At 41.8% G+C, this 21,917-nt stretch overlaps 2 protein-coding genes across 10 annotated transcripts; both read right to left on the bottom strand.

The window, feature by feature from the left end:
• Positions 1 to 72: 72 nt before the first annotated feature.
• eeig1a (estrogen-induced osteoclastogenesis regulator 1a) lies at positions 73 to 16,338 on the bottom strand. Of its 6 annotated transcripts, XM_027030937.3 has the most exons (12): positions 16,128 to 16,338; positions 15,632 to 16,000; positions 7,012 to 7,132; positions 6,726 to 6,755; positions 4,470 to 4,586; positions 4,284 to 4,330; positions 3,934 to 4,067; positions 3,582 to 3,686; positions 2,998 to 3,166; positions 2,799 to 2,920; positions 2,585 to 2,654; positions 73 to 2,337 (listed from the first exon to the last, which is right to left on the bottom strand). In XM_027030937.3, the coding sequence occupies exons 2-12, from the start codon at positions 15,775 to 15,777 to the stop codon at positions 2,292 to 2,294; spliced, it is 1,107 nt and encodes a 368-aa protein (XP_026886738.2). In that variant the 5' UTR covers positions 15,778 to 16,000; positions 16,128 to 16,338; the 3' UTR covers positions 73 to 2,291. The 6 variants fall into 6 exon arrangements, with proteins under 6 accessions (XP_026886738.2, XP_026886740.2, XP_026886742.2 ...); XM_027030939.3 differs by lacking the exon at positions 16,128 to 16,338 and having other exon boundaries at positions 4,470 to 4,642; positions 15,632 to 15,771; XM_027030941.3 differs by lacking the exons at positions 15,632 to 16,000; positions 16,128 to 16,338 and adding an exon at positions 9,164 to 9,763 and having other exon boundaries at positions 4,470 to 4,642.
• A 687-nt stretch (positions 16,339 to 17,025) lies between these two features.
• naif1 (nuclear apoptosis inducing factor 1) lies at positions 17,026 to 19,814 on the bottom strand. 4 transcript variants are annotated; one of them, XM_027030922.3, is made up of 3 exons: positions 18,544 to 19,814; positions 18,118 to 18,165; positions 17,026 to 17,945 (listed from the first exon to the last, which is right to left on the bottom strand). In XM_027030922.3, exons 1-3 carry the CDS (start codon positions 18,992 to 18,994, stop codon positions 17,470 to 17,472), a joined length of 975 nt encoding a protein of 324 aa, XP_026886723.1. In that variant the 5' UTR covers positions 18,995 to 19,814; the 3' UTR covers positions 17,026 to 17,469. The 4 variants fall into 4 exon arrangements, with proteins under 4 accessions (XP_026886723.1, XP_026886724.1, XP_026886725.1 ...); XM_027030923.3 differs by having other exon boundaries at positions 17,026 to 17,942; XM_027030924.3 differs by lacking the exon at positions 18,118 to 18,165.
• Positions 19,815 to 21,917: the final 2,103 nt, after the last annotated feature.

Genomic DNA, 21,917 nt, shown 5'->3' with positions numbered 1-21,917 from the left:
CATTTTATGAGACTGAACCTATGGCCTAGCTCATCACACTGTACATGTAAATGCAAATCCAAGAACATAACATGCTGGGAAAAGGATTTCACTTTATTGATGAAAAACATTTGGGAGATTCACAAAAATAGCTATATAGAAATACATGTGATAGAAATCTTTCGAGTTATGCATCTTTTATTAACACAGGTTGCAGAAATGTTAGCTTATGTGTTGGAAATATGCTGTGGTCATGCATGGCTCTAAACCCATTCCAGACCAGAGTTCAAATGAATAAAAATCTTTAAAAAAAACCAAAAACAATTTGTGCATAGTGCTGTGTAAATGAATATCATTTCACCATAGGAGTCCAGCGTAAACCCAAATGTTCTCTAATGTTGTAGACTCCAATGTTCCCAAATGATTAGTGTTCTCTGAGCCAGTTTTTCAGGCTAAAACCAAGTCCTGGACCAAACAACACTGCAACTAAAGATCTTCCATTATGAATAGTTAGCATTAGACTTAGCATCCAGAAAAGATACCTTATAACAAAGAAAGCTAGTGTTAAAGACATGCCTCAGTGTTCACACATCCTAACTGACGACAACAGGACAGAAGGCCAGGTCCATCCATTTGTAATAAAACAGAGAAACTTACAATGTGATGTTATATGAATTACTTCCAGTATCACTATATGACTGAAGTGCTTACTGAAGACACCTACCTTAAAATAAACTACAAGATGAACAATCAAGAGAACTCCCAAAGCTGTCAGTCCATAATAACAGCACCATATACTATGAGAAGCAAGTCACAGTTTTCAAAACACAAACACACTGGACCTTAAAACAGCTCACATAAACCTTCAAAATGTACTACTGTTCACGATGAGGTCAAACCCAAAAATGGCTTTTTAGTGTCTGTGGAACTATAGAACCAGCCAGCTGGTTTGAAATGGAAATGGAATCGGGTTTAAAAGCTAGGTGAGAGTTAAATGATCGAGAGCTTGCTCAGTCTGAAAATAATACAAAAGTGCTGCATAGTGTATAGATGTAATTAGACCTACTATATAGTGTTTTATAGACAAAGACCCAGCGTCAGTCTTTTACCCCACATTAAATGACAAAAGAGGTCAAAGAACGCTAACTTTTTTCAAATGTGTCTGTAGTCCTCTAACAGCAGTCTGACTGGACCAGCCACTTGCTGCTTTTAAAGAACATTTAAGGAGTACTCGATATCTAATGAAATAGCTCAGAAAGTCTAATGCGTCACCCTATCGCTCGTCTGTTATTGAAAATGTGTTTGATGTAAAGTGCAGTTCACGCAGGACAAGGAGCTATGCACAGTAATATCCTGCCAATGGGTTTTGTTGTTAAACTCAACATGGCACATTTAAGCATCAACAGCACAGATGTTTACTAAGCATAAACCTCCTATGAATTCTATGCATTGATGTACGTTAGCACTCATTTCAAGGCATAACACTAAAGTTCTTCTATACAATGCCAGTTCAGAAGCAACAACAGAAGACACATGTGCTCTGATCTGAGACAGATAGGAGACCCTCTGTTTCACTGACTTCAGGCCACTGTTTGTCCTCTCACAGTACTCAGGCCAGCTGGTACTCCAGGAATACTGCCAAAAGCCAATTCCAAATAAACAAACTGCTTCATGGTAAGAATTGTGATTTAGTGTTTATGACCAAGACAGCCTCGGCACACACTGCAGGGTGTGTCTGCTCCAGCTGGTGTTGGGGTCGGGGTAACTTATTCCATAGAAACGTAAAAAGATAACAAACCTCGACAATTTTCAAAATGTAAGCCATTTACAGCTGTGGAACACACTCAAGATTCAATTCTGATATTAAAACCCTACCACAGTTACATACAGTGCATAAAGATGTGGGCTTTAACACACACACACACACACACACACACAGAAAATGACAGAGCCACAGATCTCGAACCTCATCAGTGGTAGTGGCTTACACGTTTAAAGAACAAGTTTGGTTTCAATGTTGTAGTGATGGTGTCAAGTTCCACAGCCCCCTTCAAACTCTTTCTTGTGCAATAGTGTCAAAGCAATTATGAAAATGGAGGTGGGGACCTTACACACGCAGGCAACAGGCCAACTAAAGCCGCGGCTGGGATTCATCTGTGAGCCGTGGAAGGTCTTACACGGGCACACATCTTCCAGTAGTGCAGAACGGCAAAATAAACAAACAAAAGTCAAGAGTCAGGAGTCCATGTTTGCCTCAGGTCTTTAGTGGCGCAGGAAATGGACCTGAAGCAGGACGTCCAGCCCTCGCGCTTCTAGTGGCTTTCAATCACCACTGGTTCATACACACCAGCAGAGACCCTAAAACAACAATAACAATAACAACAACAATAACAATAACAAAGTCAATAGAAAATTGCAGAGGTTGGTCAGGTCATGCCTGCCTAACAGTATAAGACTTTGCCTGGTTTGTACTGACATCAGACACACTATAGTACAGTATAGGGTAGCGTTTGAGGCTTAATATAACATACAAGAAATACACTATATTGCAATAATTCAATTATTCCTACATTTCTAACTATATTAGTTAGCATTACTGCCCCACCTGTTTCCCAGCTGAATTCCACTTAATGCTGTAGTCCCATCTCTACTGACAAATAGTCTCAGATTGCTGTCTAAATGAGAAGATAAAAAAGCAATTACGAGAGAAAGAGGAGAAGACCAGCAGCCAAGACAAACAGGATGGCACGAGACACGTGCCGTGAAATCAACTCATTACATAATATAACATGGAAATAACCCTTGGGATTTTTGCCCACCTTCATTGTTACTGATGTCAGCAAAGTTCTGACTCTGAACTATCTTCTCCACGATGTCATCGGCGTCGATGCGCGTGTCGTTGACCCAGGTGGGCTGGCTCTCCACCGAGTCCTGCTTCCTTCTGGAGAGGTTAGAGGTGTCAGTGAAAGCTGTATCATTTCCCCAGGGGAGGGAGAGAGCTAGGTGCTGGGGCCGTACCTCGGGGCTCTGATGGAGGGGAGCAGAGGGCGAGGGGGTCGCTGGGGCCTCTCGGGGCGACTGTCGCTCTCCGACGGGGCATCTCCACTCGCGCTGCTGCCCGTGGAGGTGTTCCTGCAGTGGGTCAGATCCGACAGGCTGGACGAGCAAGAATGTTCTGTGCTGTAACCTGCGCGCACACACACACACACACACACACACACACACACAAAATCACCTAGTTCATGTATTGATCATGAAAAAGAAAATAAACAAAAAACAAGTCAGACAGAAACAGATGTCCATGGCAGTCAGTTTTTCCAGCACAGCCACCAGAGTATTGGCTTGGCATTTTAAACAAACATTCCCACAGTCTCTCACAATTCCCTCAGAGAGAGAAAAGGGACACTAAAAAAATAGACAAAGGAGAGGAAGCTAAAGGGTGGCTTTCTGAATTGTAACCACGACAACAGAGTATGAGAACATAAGGAATTCAGGCTAGGTCCCCTCCCTACATAAACGTGTGAGACAAACAGACATGGTTAATGTTTGTGTGACATACAAACACAAACACCAACTGTGCATAAAAGCACACTGGTACGAACCTGACAGCTTGCTTTGTTGACTGGCGTAACTGGAGTTGCGTGAATGTCCGTTGTGGAAGGATTCGTCTGGGCTAGACCGACTCTGGTCCCCCTCCTCTGTCAGACCTGAACAATCCCAAAACAGAGAAAGACAAGATCACGAAAGCAAAGAGGACAACACGTTAACCTTACTGTAGCTATTGTTTTATTTGCGCTAATACGAGCTACATGACGAACTGATTTGATGAACTATGTGCTAGCAGCACCAAGGTCATGCTGAATGTATGGAGAATTCTTTTTTAAAATAACGACGCGCAAACCGCTCTTGTACATGTAAGCCTGCTTGTGACGTCTGTCTGGGTACTGGACATACCCGAGCTGAAAATGGACATCTTTGGTTTGGTTAGCCGTGGTGTAGCCGCCATATCTGTACCCTCTCCTTTACAGTCCAGCTGAAGAGAGGGCTCACGACCAGGCACAGAAATGGACCTGGCAGTATTGGGAGGACTTAGGGGCACAAAGAGAAAAATAAATTATTTAGGAAATGGACATCTGTGAATGAAGCATGAAGCATCAATGCAGGCCGGCTATTGTGGTGACAGTGCACGGTTTGGACCAACGATCTAGGAAAATCATATGAACATGTGCTGCAGTTTAACTGTTCACCAAAAGAGGGCACTAAATCTTAACTTATTACTGGGGGAGAAGAACCTGTTCACTCACGTTTTAAAACATGGGTCTGCAGATAAGAGGGTCATCCCAATGGTCACCTTAAGAAGAAAAATATAAAGTTATATCAAAATTGCAATAAGAGAACCCTTCTGTAATTTTGTAATCACATGCTTTTACAGCAACCACATACAACGTTCTTGATCTTGCCGAGGTAGAGGATGCTCCGAGCCCTCTCACCTTTAAGATGGAGTTGTCCTGTCGGGTGTTCTTGGTGTTGTAGCCTTCCAGCAGGCTGCAGCGTACGGTGGAGCCCGAGCCTGCAAACTCCGCCATGTTCAGATCAGCAAAGCCCAGCTGAGAAGAGCACCAATACTCAAGAAATGTGCTGAAACAGAGCTTCTCCCAAAACCCTACATTCACAACAACCCATGCAAACACGCCAAAATGGAAAACTGACTCTAAAACCTGTGTGTGTAAAATGTGATTGCTACATTACTCAGAAGCCACTCCACCCCACGCCTCCCAGATGAGGCTTCCCTGGGCCGGGCATGGCAGTTCAGTGGAGTATAGCATGTGTAGGGTGCACTGTTTGCTGGGACTATGCTGACTAAACAGAACCCATTCGTCTTCCCGGATATTCTGGCTGATTACAGGGTCTCCAGAAACTACATCCGCTCATTTTCACTGCCAGGATGTTCGCACTATCAGTTTCCTGTCTTATTGCACATTATGAATTTTGCAATGGAGTAAAGTTAAAGTTAGTGTTGTGAAATTGTGACTAGACAATTCAGAAAGATTTGCGATGTTAGAGGTTCACATTTCAGTTAAATACTTTTGAAACTTAAGGTCACTTGTAGTCAAACTTTTGATCTTCCAATACCTCCGGGAAAAGATCAATTCTCAATTGGTTCTTAGAATAAAAACATTGTAAAAAAGACAAAATTACTTAGCCCTTACAAAACTGAACAAAACAGAGACCCAGTCTTGCATGCAATATGTTTTAGATTGTTGCAGACTAGAGTCCATCACATCAGTATTCATTTAAACATATAGTGCAGTCCATATGCAACAGGACAGTCAATTTTCATTGTTTTAGCTCTGAAATCCAACACCATGGATTTAACATTTGAAGGCCTTTCATTTGAAGGTATTTGCAAGTACATTATATATAGTAATCCTTTGAACTCTTAGCTCTTTTTATATGTAGGTTATTGTACTGATAACCCTCTGAAATAAAAAGGCACTGTATAAAAGGGCTGTAATGTAACAGTGGTAGGGCATGTTTCATTCCGTAGAGATGTAAATAACTTTGAATCAAAGCTGACATTGAGCACTTTCATGGTCATTGTTTCATTCAATATCTTATTTGCCTCAGTATGAGAGCTAAATCAAATTTCAAAATCTAAATAATTAATTGCTCCTTGACCCGAGGTACACTGGACACTTTGACACAATTCAAATTGGAAATTATGAGCCAAGTCATAAACAAGAAAGGAAGCGTACAGTGACAATCCCAGGTGAAGATATTCTGCTGGGAAAGCTAATGTTTTCCAGACGGTCCTCCACACCCAGAGCTCCTCAGGGTCTGTTAGAAGGCAGACAGCCTTCATCCATACACCTCCAACTCTCTTCTAATTTCCTGTTCCCTGAATACACTTCTTCCTCAGAAGTCATTTCTAAATCAAACTTTACTGGAAAGCAGACACTTCTTCAAGAACAGGACACACTGTGACGTCACAACCTAAGCCTGGGCCTCTCCTTTCACGGTCCTCCTATATTTAAACGCAAAGGACACTATGGTGTGACTGGAGCATTTTCTGGTATAACCTTTAGTCATATATCCTGTTGACTTATTGTAAGTTCTTAAAGTCACCTGACCATCCTCAGCGCACTTTCTGCTTCCAGGCACCTTATTTTAAGGAGGCCCTCTCCTGAGGAGCTGGGTTATATTTATCTTGGGGAAATCCAAACTTAGCCAGAGAGGAACAAAACAAAAGGAAGGTTCCATTCCCTGACTGCGAATGCCAATTTCCCCACCTCTGCCCGATACAGAGCCCATTTAAGATCAACATCGGGTCTACACAGGAAGCGTTCTTTCCTTGGAAAGCAATCATGGGTGCTTATATAAAGGGACATCACATGTTAGAAGACTCTAAATCAGAAGACCAGAATGTTGGTGTAAATCCCGTGACACACATACACCCTGACACAAACTTGTTCACAAGCTAGCTAGTAGCTAGAATTTTTACAACTATAGGCAATGATTGCTCTTAAGTCTCCTTTGACACTTGACACCACAGTATCAGTTAGACCGTACCTATTTTCACCACACAACTGTGTCAGGCAGCACCACACATGTTAAGTACAATTTTAGCTTCTACTACATGCTAACGGCACAGATGTCAACAGAGTAAAGAACTGCAATGATGAAGCTGACTGTACCCCGGTTCTGGACCACATGTAGCAGGGTGCATTACGGAAGAATTCTCCTACCTTTGAATATGCTTTTCCCCCCTTGAGTTCCTGTAATAACAGGATAAGAGGAAAGACTCAGTGACTGGGAGGTACAGGCAGAGAAGGTTTACTTCAACTCACTTCCACAAACCTGACACTTCTGTGAACAAATGTTTCATCTTTAAAAAAAGATAACATTTAAGTAGAGGTCTATTTAGAATGCACAAAATTAGTACTTGCTTTTCAAATCTTAGGTCCAGTCTGGTTCAAACTTTGCTTCAGCCCTGTTTGGCTGTCTCATGGTCAGCAGTTTGGAGGGACTTACCTTCCGTACAGAGACTCTGCAGATGCAGGGGTCCAGGATGCCGGTATTGGGGTTGGCGCTCATCTTGCATACGAAGGAGAACCTCTTCTTCCATCGGACAGTGTTCTGCCGAACCTCCTCTCTACAGGAGAGGAGAGAAGAGCGGAAAGTGTTGTGTTAAAAGGACGTGTAATTTATCTGTAGGCTGTTTTTGGCTAGGACCCATATTCTTTCCTGATGGCGTAAGCTATGTCCCAATTTATGATGGCTAACAGCACATTAAAAATGAATATTTTTTTAACTGCAAATTCAACACCACAGAGGGCAGAGGTTTGAAGGAAGGGGTGAGCCATGATCTAGCAGGTGCTCCAACTTTTAATAACCCATTTCACACAAAAGAATTCTGCTCAGCACTGCACATTGAGAAATGTTGGACATTTGCTGACTGTACTGTAATAATGAAACATTCACTTCAAACAACAAACCAAGAGGGAACACCTCCCAAAACTCAAAAAAGAGCTTCTCTACTCACTATGCTTCTGTCTCCCTTTACATTAAAACATATGCGCTATATGTGCTCGCACATTCAAGTTTAACATATTCACTGCTTGCGCGCACACACACTCGCGCGCACACACCACAAAAAATATAAAGAGATCTATGAGGGAGCATTCAGTAAAGACCCATGTACTGAATATGCATGAGGGTCTGGCCATCTGCTATGCAAATAAACAGCTATTAATACAGAAGAACACACTGCTCTGAGGAGTGCAGCACTGTTGAACCATTGACAACCCTGCAAAGAGCCAAACCATATCCAAACTTTAACCTGCAGCAAGAGTACAATTTAAGAGCACAAGCAATTTTGACATTTTATTTCACATCCACTGGTAGGTCTAATAGTACAAACATTACATGTAAAAGGCTCATTGTCCAAAACTAGGAAAAGTTGCTTCTCACAATCACGGATTTAAATCACGGTAATCCATAGCAGCTTTGGAATAATACATCCTTAGCTTTAGCAGAGATCTTTGTCAGGTGTTCTTATAAATTCGCATGACTCAAACTAATAAAAAGGCTTTAAAAGTACATGGCTACAGCAGTTCCCTATAACTGGCCCTCTAGAGGGAACCTAAAGGGCTGGGACTATGGGGAGTTTATAATATTTTCAGATGGCTTACTGCCAATCAGGGCATCTGTTCTTAATTCCTCTCCACATTTGTCCACAGGCAGCAAACAGTGGCACAAGACCACTGTTCGTTCAGCGAAGGAACTGAGGGAACTGGCTGGAGACTTCAGGCTCTTCTCCGAAGTAAGATCGTTTCCTAATCCAGCGCATTGCGCTCCTTTGATCCGAGCAAAAAACACAACAGTGCAGACATTCCAGCCAGGCTGCAGCATTCTCCTGGTAGCTCCACGGCTGAGACCGGCCAGACCTTAGCTTACCGCTCACCACCAAGCTCTTGTTATCAGAGCTGGCAAGCTCTGATCATTCACTCTCCTTTAGTCTGTCTCACACACACACACACACACACACACACTTCACTGGCATTCCAGGGGCCAAACACGCTTTGTTACCATCGCCCTAGAAACTACAAACTGGCCGTGTCCGATGACCCTCCCGGCGCTGAGCAGAGGAGTGAGAGGAGAGGAGGAGAGGCAGGGAGCCAAAAGACAAAGAGAACTAATCATTGTGCCAGGCCACAATAACACCTTTAAAGTTCACATGCTTCACCAGCCTACCCAAACTCAGTTCTCTTTTTTTGGAACACTTTAATAGGCATTCCAGTGTTCGACATCATGCAACAACAACACAGGCTTACAGGGGATAGAGTTTTGATGAAATTTAACTCATTTCACTCAATTCTTCTTATATGATGTTAGCCTTCATTAAAAGAACACTATCAATAGTTAATACTTAAACAGTATACCTCATTAAGGGAGAACAACTAAGGAGTAATTGGTGCAGCATCTGGAGGTAAACGGATTCAATCAAATGTAGAAGTGAGCCTAAAAGCTTAAGTAGTACACGTCGACTCTTTCTGGATCAGGCCTTACGCTATACATCAAGCAGACAGTGTTTTAAGCATCTATTATTTTAAGCAGTCCACATGCTTCAGCAAAGAAATTAATTTCTTTCTTTATTTGAGCATGCCCTTTTTTGCTAGCTTACCCTACAGCATCAAAATATCTGGAGCTCGTTTTTAATCCTTCAGCTTCTGTGCTCTTCCACAGTGGCCAAAAGCAAACCTAAGCGCACACTCTTCAATAGGCAACGGCTCAGGGCTGTACAAAAGGTGTCCCCTGGCAAGTCGGCTAGATGCGAACTAAATAAGTACTTGGCACGTACTCTACAGCCAGAGCAGAGAGGAGAGGTTTCACTGTGTAGAACTAGAGAGAGCTGCAGTAATTCCATTCATCTGTCCCACACAGAGTTTCAGTATGTGAAACTCATACTGTATAGACTGCTGAAAGTTCTATCAAATGCTCAAAAGGAGAACACCAGACTCTCTATACTGTGTTAAAGACAGGAAGCCTCCTTTCATACACTCAGTCTGTGATGGTATGAGCACCATGACCACAAAAACTCAGACAACCAGTGCACAAGCACTACAATGAAACCAATAAAGTCAGACCGTGAGAAAGAGAGATACCCATGGCTACTAATCACAAAGAAAGGAGAAAAAAAAAAATCACAAAATCTAAACTTAGCTAAGCAATATGTACTGGTTCAACGACAAACGTCAGCAGTAACAGCTTCAAATCATCTGCTCAAGTTAAAAAAAAAAGCTTTAAGCACTGCACGTCCAGCTGGATTGCGTAAAGCCGCCGCCCAGGGACTTCTCGGATGACTCGGCGGGCAACGAGCCGAACTGGACGCTCGTACCCGGCCAACCAGCGCAACACCATGCCAGAGTTTCCTAGCAGCCACACGTCAGACCTGACAGCGGGTAGGTAAACATTCCCCCCTTCCAGTGACGGTCTCCACACAGGCCACATTACCTCAGCCTGGACCTTCTTATGCTAGCTCCTCCCAGACTCAGGGGTGGTGAACTCTGCTTGTGTAACGCAGTTCCCCTTGAGCTGGAGAGAGAGTGTATGGCGGATGGAAAGGCTTTGTTCTTAGTTTCTGTATCTAACAAATTGCTGACTATACACTTGTGCCAAATTATTCAGTCATGTGGTTGAGTTGCTGCAGATGTTACATTCACTCGTCCAAGTGTACATGAACCATAAAAATGCAGGGTCTTCTATCTTTAACAAACCAGCCGAGCTCCAAAGCAATCTTGCATGAGGATAAGGCTTCGATGGAAACTACAAAGCTTTTGTTTAAAATCACTCCGGGCAAGGGCATCTGCTAAATGATGTAAATGTAGAATATGTCCCTTTGCACACGTCCTTGGTGAAATAAGGACAGGATTAAACACTGCACTGTGCTGAGCTCTCGCGCCTTCCTCCCACCCGCCTGCACTGGGAAAGCCAGCTGTGTACAGGCGTCCAGGCAAAGCACGGGAACATCGTGCACCATGCCTGCGTCACCCCAGAGAGTTGCAGGGCAAGGGCCAAATCGGATGCTAGACAGGAAATAGGCCTAATCAAGTCTCATGCCCTACATCAAGCAGACAGTGTGCAAAATCACCACAACTTTTTACTTCAGTGGTTACACAAACACTGAACCATATGTTTGTACACAAGGGCACGCTGAAAACTGAGCTGCATGCCTTTATAGGGCACCCTAGCCTGGAAAACTGAATTTTCCTCACTTTACTGGAATGAAGAATTCTGAAGTGATATATATTTGTTTGTTTGTTTGTTTGTTTTAAGCTTTTGAACAAACAAACAAACACCATTCACTACCCCAGTCCAAACAATCCATATATGTTATATAACCTGGAAAGCCATCTTATTCTGTTGCTCTGGTGTAACCAGAACAAATTAATTTACATATCTCCTCAAATTGAGCCTACAGAAGTTTAGCCCTGCACTTATACTGCAGGTCTTAAGCAGGTTTTAGTGTGCTTTTTGAGCGCGTTCCAAAATAGAAATCCTATAGATCCTATAGCTGTCTTAAAGGTGCAGTAACAAACAGCCTGTTCAGCCTTGGAATAAGAGAGGTTGGAAAATGGTGTAAATATTAAATTACGTTTTCAGAACATAAAGCAAACAAACAATCTAATCGGACATCAAGGAAAGATGTAAAGTAAAAGAAAAATGTAAGGGATGGACCCTTCAACATGCATAAAAATGAGAGAGAGAGAACCTAACCAAGTTGTCAGTGTGTTTACAGTTGTCTATTTACGGCATAGCTTTATAGCTGATTTTGTCTTTGTAGCATACATTTGCAACACGGAACAGAAGCATATTTAAAAGACAAACAATACTGCAAAATACTGTTAAAATGCACATGATAAAATAACTATGTGATTTTGTTTATAAATGGCTCTCTCATCTACCGAAGCCCTGGGTCAGCCAAGACTTTTGTACATCTTAAAATAACTTACAGATATTATAGATCTGTTATTTGAATACATAGTCTGTCCCTAGAATAGGGAGAGAACCTTAGATGCCCAAACCCTCCACATTCGCCAGGACCTTCGTCTGTCTACACAGCACATGTTATCAACACTCAGGATCTTATCCATCAAGGAAGGGAGACCTCCATAGCACAAGTGATTTGCTCGGACAACGTCCTCAGACCGAGAGCTTAGGCGTGCTGGAGTCTGTCCATGTGTTTGGGCAGTCTGTGATGAAGTGTGACTGCAGTAGGAGAGTTCTATCATTTACAGAGAGACGCTCTTGTAGGCTTTCTTCCCATAGGCAGATACCGAATGCCACTCAGTGTTGTTAGGCAGAGAAGTTGTCCAGACAGCGAGCAGACAGTGGATAGCGCTGCACAGAAGAGGGAATGCAGCGCGGACAATGTCCGCACTGTGCCGCCTATGAGGTTCCGTCACGCAGACGGCAAATCTAACACGGAAAAAATTGGGAAGCAAAGAAAACTGGAGAAAGGAATAGTTCCATGAGCAGTTTCCACAAGACCCTGGCGCAATAAGCGCAAACACGGACAATGCGAGGCACACATTAAAAGTGGATTTCAGCGTTGTGTAGGACACAGAGTTCTTTGTGTTGTCTTAAGGAGGAAGAGAGAAAGCTAGATGAGGGGGCTAACATACCCATGAAAAAGCATCGAAATGGGTCTTCATAAGGCCCCATAAGCTTTTAGGTGCACATACCCCACACCCCTATAAGAGCAGCATACACCTTTGTAAGGATCCATAGGCCTGGAAGGCAGTACACAGCACTGAATGGGGACGAAACTGCGACGCCACTGCTCCTGAAAAGCTCCATCTTTACCATTAATATATGTTTGTTGTACTCAGCCAAAATTTTCAAGTGCAGTTATCTCAGGGTAAACTCTAGTGCAAGCTTATATATATATATATATATATATATATATATATATATATATATATATATATATATATATATATAGATAGATATAGATAGATATAGATAGATATAGATATATATATATATATATATATATATATATATATATATATATAGATAGATAGATAGATATAGATATAGATATATATATAGAGAGAGAGAGAGAGAGCTAAAAACAATATAAATAAATAAAATAAAATAAAATAATGAACATAAATATTCTATACTTATATTATTAGAATAAGACAGCAGTCAAACAAAAAAATGTAAACTTTCAGAAAAAGATTATTTTTAACCCTTTCATCTTTGAAACATGCTTTAATTAAAAGCACATTCAGCACCGAGCAGGAAACACAGTTCGTCTAGGGAGCCATATGCCCTCTCTATAGAGCAGTTACAAAATAACCTGAACTATTCCTGGTTTAGACTGAAGGCCCTCAAAACATACTCCTGTCACAACCTAGTAGTTAGAAAAATACAGGTTACAAATGATAACTGTGCATGTGGCCAAGTCTGTCACTGGAGGGTTTTTTTGTTGCTGGGTTTTGGTTACGTCTTACATAGCCACATACATTTGGGTGTGGAACCTGCAATATATAAAATGAATTTCTCTCAGAGTATTTCTGGAAGCTTTATGTACCTAAGAATTCATACAGAGTTTCTCATGTTTGTATGTAAACAAACATAGGGATAGAACTATTACATCTCTCACATTATATAAAACCTCTCACTATACATTAAAACTTTCACATCATCCCATAATCACATATACCTACATCAGCTCATCACAGATTAGAAGTACATAATTTCTCCATCCTGTCTTCTACAAGCCTTCCAAAGCCAATTCTGACGAAAAGCCTCATAAATTAACAAAGTCCATTTAAAATATCTGCATAGTAGCCGATTTGTAACTATAGCAATGCACATTCTCAGGCTCTTTATCAACAATGCTCACAATAGTCTGAATTCAGAGACGTCAATGTCTGCCTGCTTGGGAATAGGAAAGTGTCGAGAGTGCTTTAGGATACCTTCATTGAAAAACTCAGTTAATTAAGATGAAAATGAACTGTTTTAGAACTGTTGCAAGCAATAAATACATCCTTGAACCTCTCTCATCCCACACACTCCTACCGCACATGGAAAGAACATCTGGTGAGCTTATTTGCACTGTTTATGAGGATTCTGTTTTTATTCTGCATACTAATTCTTGCAGGCGTTGGCGTACGCATTCTGAAAACTACTCACCTGTATTCCAGAGTTCAGAACACATCATGTGAAATATAATTTGGCAAAAAAAAAAGATCACTTAGAGCAAAAAGCTTTTCAGAATACAGTTGACTTTGAGAAACCCTCCCAGACCTTCTAGCCAATCCCAGAAGACATTGTTTGGGGGAAGGGGGGTGGGGCTTACCTGAAAGCTATATTCTCTTCACAGATGAACATAAAGGCACCTTTACCTTCTGCTCCAGGGTGCAAAAATGACACCTCACATCTGGCGAAGCTGCGTCATACACGCCTCACATGGCGTCCTCTTCTCCAAAGCACATCTCAGCATCGCACTTCCTACCAGCAACAGGCATCCTACCCTTTGATCTCCCTGATGTCAATCTGAACGTTGCAACATTTTTATACAATGCCTAAAGTCAAGGGATACGAGCATCAGGTGGGATCAGGTTTAAAGCGACCCACTCTTACGGCTCACTAAAACCAGTCCCGACCTGAAAGAGGCAGGAAGATGAAAGTGCACTTTACGATAGAATAAAAATGGGGTTTTCATGCAAGATCAAAGGCTTCAACAACACTCTCTTGATATTAATTGTTTGTGCTGTGATGTTACCAGCAGACTAAAGTCATGGGTTTTTTTTTTATGTTTAAGAGCAATCCAACCATCAAATTACATTCCCTTAGGTCTCTTATGCACTGTACTCAAAAGAGCTAGGTTTGTAATGTTTTCTGGCATGCATTAAAGAACAGACTGAATGGTGCTAAGAAAACTGCTCCAATATCCTTGTAACTCCCTCAACACAAATGCGTAATTTTTTTAAACGTAGTGGACATTTTCCTATCGCTTCCCCCTCTGGCTCTCTAGCTGCCATTTCTGCACCCCTCTTCCTTCCTTCTATACACACCTCTTTCAGCCCATCATCAACACAAATGCTACAAAAAAGGTGAATATGCATGTGCGTTTGTGTGCCTAGATGCGGGAAAGGAGAACGTTACAGACGACAGCCATGTGTGACTCGAATAAAAAATGTCAGATAGGAAAAGAAAAAAATGAGACCTACAACAATCAAGGACCCCGTCTGAACTCCGCCTTCCTCTTAACTGGCCATAACCAGCTGATATACTCACCCAGGATAAAACCTCTGGCTGTGGTATTACAGAGTTTCTCCAACACACACACACACACACAAAGCTGCGAGAAAGTAGTGAATACATGCATTAAATAACTTTCTACTTCAGTGGATCGGTGAGAGAGAAGCAGTGGTGGTACATACAGACACTGTTGGCAGCGGACAGAGTGCCTTTTCTTTCCTGTTATTCTCCATGTGAACAGGGACACGCAGAGGAGGTGAGGCAGGGATAGGACAGTATGCAAAAACAACTGCCTCGCTTTTCACCAGTCCACACGCCGACTTATCGCGTGCAGCATATTAGGGGTCATGGTTTTTACTAACTGCACGTGCTTTGGTGTAAACCGTACGACAGCCAAAAGCTGGATGACCAAGTTTGATGTGAATGCTGCTGCAGTTTTGTAGATGCACAATAAACTGCATCTGGATTTATAGTATTTTTCTCAAAGTCAAAACTTCCTTTGCTTAAACAATAGAGTAAGTAAGTTAATGAACATTTGTAATAACAAGACCCAGTGCTAAACTGTGAGTAGATCGACTGTAAAAACACATTCAACAGGCGATTCTTAAGCATAAAAACCATAGACTTGCAGATTCACCACTAATACTCCAAGTAACCTCCATAATTTCGTATTGATTTCTGAGACATCATTATGGAATCATTATGGATACACAAATATATTTTAATCAAATTTAAATCGAGTCCCCTGTTTTGACAGCTTCTAGATGCTTATAAACATGTGCACCGTTACAATAAAGTGAAGCAATAAAGTCAAGGTCTACTTTGAAGTCAGTGGGTTGTAACAATTATGTTTTTAAAATGTTACAGGTTTTACCTAGAGGATGATGTGGCGAAGTCTCCCCCATCCAGCAGTCTGATCTTGCAGAAGAGCACCCCGTTTACAAAAGGCACAGCTGTCAGTTCCTCTAGCGTAAACTTTGTCTGAAACTTAAATTTCTTCTTCTTGACTAAAAACGCCATGGACTGAAGATATCGAATAGATACGTCTGTTCGTTGGGTCTGCAGTTGACGGGTTTGTCCAAAAACGCAATCGTTAAAGAAAACAAGATTGAGCCGAACACATTATTTTGTCACGATAAAGGAATATTGTCCATGTGCTTAATTGGGGGTTGTTTAATTTGGAGGTTTTTTAGTTTCGATCTCAATTTCAATAAGCATCTACCCAATAACGTCCGGTTAGTACCTGAAAGAAAAAAGCACAAATCAGCGTAAACATTAAACTAAGTACGAAAGCTGCCCAACAAAGCCGTATAGAACGCTGTTTCCACAGAGCTACTGGGGGACGTTCTGCGCAATCGCTTTGTACATACCATCGGTTTTTCCGCCTAAAGGGTTTACTCTGTCAGAGAAAATGCACAGAATTCGGTTTATCCACCTTAAGGACTGTGTCAGGAAAAAAAATCAATTGATTTGCTTTTTTTAAACCACATAAAACCTTTCTACTCTCGGGCACTTCCAACTGCACTACTTCACGAACTAACAGACTGATCTCTAGACTATTTCCCTAGCGCCGAAATTCCAGGATTTAAGGCGTATTGTGAAGGAAATGCACATATCACTGAGAGCCGGGATTTTGCGACTTTCCCATTTCTCACTATCCAAAGTGCCCAAGGCCCGCCCTACAGGAGGCGTCCTGGGCAGGACCTGCCCATGCAGAAGACCACTTACTCCCTGGGTTTCCTAGACAAGTGTTACACGCCAAACGAAATGTGACGAGCCCAGGTAAAGAGATGCAGTGATTCCAAAATTCAAGTGCCACTGAGCCTAATTTAACTAACGTATTAAATTGGGAAACGTAGCCTACTAATCTACAGAGCACTGCATAGATATCGAGGATATATGACTTGTTGCAACCAAGTACATAGAATATATATGCAGTTCGGAGGGGAAAAAAGCAATATCATAATCTGAAAAAGTTATGTGTAATTCGTATGAAAGGAAAACTGTTCCAACGAAAACTATTCCATCGTGACTCCATGTCTCCCTCTGGTGGAGTAGCCTACCACGTTACAAAGTGTCTTATACACAGCGCCTTGTATTACAAGCATATTCATGTTTTCACTTTCTCGTTGAATCAGTGGAATTTTGTGGAATTTTTGGAGAAACATAACATTTCAATACAATAATATAAAAAATTAATTTTCTTTGGGTCAGCTGTACATTCACTCACATATACACACACACCTTACTTACAGTAGACCTTTAAAATAAACTGAAGTCACCAGTTTATTTCACTTTTTATCTTGTCTGTTAACATGTAATGGCAGACGCCATTACAAACTATAGGCAGCTTATTGTCAGGCAAAATAAATGATGACATATGTAACTTTGACCACATCGTGGAATAAACTAAACAAATCATGCTGAAAAACAATAAAATGCGCATTGTTTGCAAAGTGGTAGTTTGAAATTGAATGCACCTTGGCCACTTGCATAAAATTATACTTAAAACAACAACAAACTAAATTCATTACACATCCACACATACGTCCACACCTGTCCACACAGACACAAACCGTTTGAGGCACTATGTACTTGCATAACATACAGTATAATCTTAGGGACAGCATAATTTACAACAATTTCTTCCACACTCTTCATACTCCAGCAAACCTAGACACAGACTCACTCCGTCCACTCCCCTTACTGGGCCTACTGCCCATCTTCGGCTTGCTGTGGCACACTGGCCGCCCCTTCCCCAGTCTCTGCAGTGACCCCCATGCTCGCGCTGTTCGCATTTTGCAGGAACTTCCTCAAGTCTTTCAGTGCAGGCCTGAACATCTGGATGAGGGCCAGCAGGGCGGCCTGCGTGCCCTCCAGGGCTTGAGCCTGTCTCTCTTGGGCGCAGGCCTGGGCCTCCTGCGAGCGGCGGATCATCTGGAGTAGGTCATTCTGGTTCTCCAGGTGCTGGGCGATCTCGCGCACGTGCAGGTTTGTGATGCGCTGCTCCTGCAGAAGCTTGGCCGAGTTGAGGGCGATGCGGCTCTTCAGCTCCTGCGGTTTCACCGAGCACTCTGGCTGCGCCGCCAACATCTCCACGGGCGCTTCCGTTGTCACGGTGACGGGGGTCTCCGTGGTGCAGTATTCCACCATCCCCTCTTCGAGCGTGTGGTAGGTGGTCTCTGCTGCTGTAACACACAGAGACACACAAGCACATAAACTATTAAATTAGAAATGCTGGATTTCTGAACAGAGAAATCTAGCCCTATAGTAATTTGTGTCAGTAAAAAATACCAATATAACTGTATCTATGTCTATATCATACATCATAGGCAGAAATTATGGCATAAAAAGGATTACCTTCTAGAGTTTTTATTTCACAAGTTGTACCAGGTGCTGACTGAATACCTATTAAACAGAGGAATAAAGCATTGTATATTTATTTCTTATATTTTCAATAGTTTTCACTCTGTTTTGTTGTTTATCCCTTGCTACTATACTGAATTCCTGTAATGTATGGGTGCACATCATCGGCTACCCTTACCAGTTTATTTTGAGTTGTCTGGGGGGGTTTTTGTTTTGTTTTGTTCTGGTTTCTTTTTTTCTTTTCTTTTTTTTTTTTTAGAACAAATGTACTTTGATTGCACATCTAATGAAGGTCCTCTGTCAGAAACGCCCCGTTCGTCTGGAAGTTCTTATCTGATCCACCACAATTTCTACTATATACAGTATTAGGTTACTCGAGTGTTAAACGTGGGCGCATTGTTTCTCACGCCACTGACTTACTCTGCGCCAGTGTGACCGTGGTGGCCGCGCTAATGGGTACGGGCACCGCGATCTCCGCTCCAGCCTCGCCAGCCTCCCCGGCGGACAGGCTGATGATGGTAGCCTCTCCCAGCAGGTTGCAGATTCGCTGCTGCATGGCGGTAAGGATGACGGGAACCGTGGCGCAGTCCCCGGTGCCTTCCATCGCCGCACGGGCCTGGGCCACCTTCCGACGCACCTCGGTCTTTAAATCGGACCATTTCTTTTTCACCTCGGCCAATTCGCGCTGGCAGTTGGTGACTGCGTTGACGCGTTTCAGGATCTCTGTCCACGCGTTGTTCTTAGTGATGTGCGTGACGCCGGCGTTGAAGTGGTTCACCAAAATGTGTTTTTGCTTTTCCATCTCCTCCACGATTATTTCAACTTCTCTTTCCGAGAAATTCATTTTTCTCTTTTTGGCCTGGGATGCCATTGTATTTTAAATAGGACTTGAGAAAAGTCTAAAATTGCGTAGAATACGTAAAAATAGTAAGTTTTTCTTGATTGAACTGCGCAACGTAATGGCTTCTTGAATCGACTTCTTCTTCCAACAACAACGCTTGCGTCCGTAATGGCTGGAAGCCCGCCCATTTCTGCGATGTGAGTTGTTATTGGCTGTGGCATTCATCAAACGTCACGATCCCTGCTATTATTGGCGTAACTAACGTTCACTCAAGCTTGACTTGAGCGCTTGAAGGTGAGCGGTTAGAACGCACGGCTACTCAGGTACACCACACGAGGGAGCGCTTTTATAATAAATATCAATACTAGCGATAATCGCCTCTCGGTTTACCTTTACAGCATAAGAAGTGCTGTTACTACCTCATTTCTCATACTGATGGGTGTTTCTTTAGAGCATCCCTTGTTAGGATAAACCTCTAAGAGATATATAGATACACAAAGATACAGACAGGTGCTTTATTAGAGTAGCTTTGTTACCATGATTAAGCAAAGTTTATTTGTCAGATACCAAAGAATATTTGAAAATTAAGTGGAAGTGAATATTTGACTTACGATATTAACTACTTGTTCTAAACTACTTACAAAAATCAGATTACATTTGGGTTCTACAAGAATGTCAAAGCGTGCTTAGCACTCATAGTGTAATTCTCTAAAACAGAATGCAATGTTCCTGAAATTGCCACATTTGATCCAGAGCAGGGGCCTTGAAAGAAGGCCGTATTACAGATTACAGTTGTTACTGTTTCAATATCCTCTACAATTTGTAACCATAGCCCTTAGTGCTTGCCAAAACTCTAACCATTACCTCAATGCTAACCTTTTTCATAGCCTTTGTCAAGTGTGATACAGCTGTTTTGGAAGTCCATCATGTCTGTTATAACTTGATTGCAAACTTCAGATATATATATCATAAAAAATATCTTCAGGCATGATACTATACCTTTACCATACTACATAATTTTAATCTGAAAGTCAAGTTTTATTTATTTCTTTGTTTGTTTTACTATGACAGTGCCCTGTGTGAACTGCATGAAAAACAGAATAACTGATGTTCCTCAGTAATGAGGGATGTTTTCACAGATATGGTGGAAACTTTATTTGTCCTGGAATGTGAAGCTGAACTTAACCTAAAAAAACCTATTACAAATTAATAATTATTTCTCTCTTTTTGTTCAGTTTACCTTTTTCCCCCTTTGATCATTAACTGTATTGCACTGTATGTAGAAAGGGTTTGCTTGCAGTAATGATAGTTTCATTAACTCTGATCCTAAACTAAATATACCTGACCTAACCCTAACATCAAGAAAACACAAATCATAAACCTAGCCTAGCCTAGCTGACTCTAACCTGACCCCAGCCTTAAACTAAAATTATCCCTAAGACTAGCTGTAAGATAACCCTGGGATAACTGGAGATACAGACTCAGCAGGTGAAGGCTAACTGAGACTGTGGAACCTAGAGCAGCAGTCAGAGGGAACATGCCTACTGTGCTACTGGTAGATGCTCTAGCTAGAGAGTTGAGGACTGACTCCATAAAATGGTAACTGAACCTAGGCTGAAATTCATTCTCAGTAGAATGTTACATGGCACTATTCTCTAGCTCGACGAACCTGGCAAACCGAATAACAGTCTTTGTTTGACGCCACTTCATTCTTTGAACATTGTGGTAGCCCATTCATGTGGCCTCAAAAGGGTCAGGGCACAATACTGTCTACCTCCCTCTGATGGGGGGGGGGGGGATGTTTTTCCAGTCTCTTTAAACTGTCAACTTTACTTTGAACAAACTGTTATTTTGTACCAGCTTGTACAGAACAACCTTTATACTCTTATGTTGAAACCTAGCCACAATGTATTTATCTTATATTGTAGATCAGTTGTTAGACACAGCAACACAGCAAGTTATTCAGGAATGTTCTCACAGGCTTGAATGATAGCTATGGAGCACCCTTTACATGTAGAGTGAAATGAAAGTCTATCCATTGTATTTATACCTCTGGATTTTCACTGGTATTCAGAGCTGGTAGGGCTTTCTACTTTAAACCGTACTGTGTAGATAGCTGGCTTGGCAGTGATATCACCATTAGGGAAGCCATGATGCTACACAGTGAGGAACCCCAACTTCAGGTTATAACCCATATCACACACATCCTCAAGTAAAAACATGGGGTTGCAGTAACACCTACTGCATTGAATGAACATTTACAGTGTTCATCTGTGTCCAGTCATCTGGGTAATATAATACAGGTGTGTTCAATCATCACTAAAGGTTTGCTGTGCATGTGTGAAAGAACATGACCATATTTGGCAGTGTTCTTGTAATTCTGTTTTTCTACCCATAACCGCTTTCTAGTGTTCTATTGATAATGCTCTGCACAACTGTTGTTGATAACAACACTTCGGTGGGCAATAGACTGTAAAATAGGGGAGAGGGGAAAGCACACGCAGCTTGTTTTTCACCGTCAATATGACGCACAGTAAAGGTTATCACATGCGCTGCAGTGCACTAGCTATCAGACGTAACAACAAACCCCCTTAGTCAGGGCTGAAAATGATCCTGGAATGTGACCTTATGGAAGGAGAGCTATGATATGTATGTTGCTCACATGCATTGGATCAGCTTGTTTTGAATGATGGAGTAAAAGGTGAAGAATGATGTGAATTGATGACTTTTATATGTCAGACACAAGGTGTTCCCTTCATTAATAATTAATGACTGGGACAATAGTAGTATTTACCAGTTTTCTGGTCATGAACGGTGTGATAAGTAAAACAAAAATTAAAAGAATGAAAAGGAAGGATCTTAATAACTTATTCTTCCTCTGTGTTTCAGTTAATTAAAAAAGTCTCAGTGCTATAAAACTTGATTAGGACAATATGTAACTGTGATTTTCTAC

Source organism: Electrophorus electricus, chromosome 25, assembly GCF_041902795.1.
Source record: "Electrophorus electricus isolate QZ-2024a chromosome 25, ASM4190279v1, whole genome shotgun sequence".
Taxonomy (NCBI): Eukaryota; Metazoa; Chordata; class Actinopteri; order Gymnotiformes; family Gymnotidae; genus Electrophorus; species Electrophorus electricus.
This window is presented reverse-complemented; position numbering and strand designations above follow the sequence as displayed.

Bases quoted from the DNA above. Each gene is read 5' to 3' on its own strand.
- eeig1a (XM_027030937.3), bottom strand. From the start codon at position 15,777: ATGGCGTTTTTAGTCAAGAAGAAGAAATTTAAGTTTCAGACAAAGTTT. The intron at 4,331-4,469 runs GTGAGAGGGCTC...TTTCTTCTTAAG, and splicing joins AGGACAACTCCATCTTAAAG to GTGACCATTGGGATGACCCT. The intron at 4,068-4,283 runs GTGAGTGAACAG...TGTGCCCCTAAG, and splicing joins GCAGACCCATGTTTTAAAAC to TCCTCCCAATACTGCCAGGT.
- naif1 (XM_027030922.3), bottom strand. From the start codon at position 18,994: ATGGCATCCCAGGCCAAAAAGAGAAAAATGAATTTCTCGGAAAGAGAA. The intron at 18,166-18,543 runs GTAAGTCAGTGG...TCTGTTTAATAG, and splicing joins CACGGTCACACTGGCGCAGA to GTATTCAGTCAGCACCTGGT. The intron at 17,946-18,117 runs GTAATCCTTTTT...TGTGTGTTACAG, and splicing joins TGAAATAAAAACTCTAGAAG to CAGCAGAGACCACCTACCAC.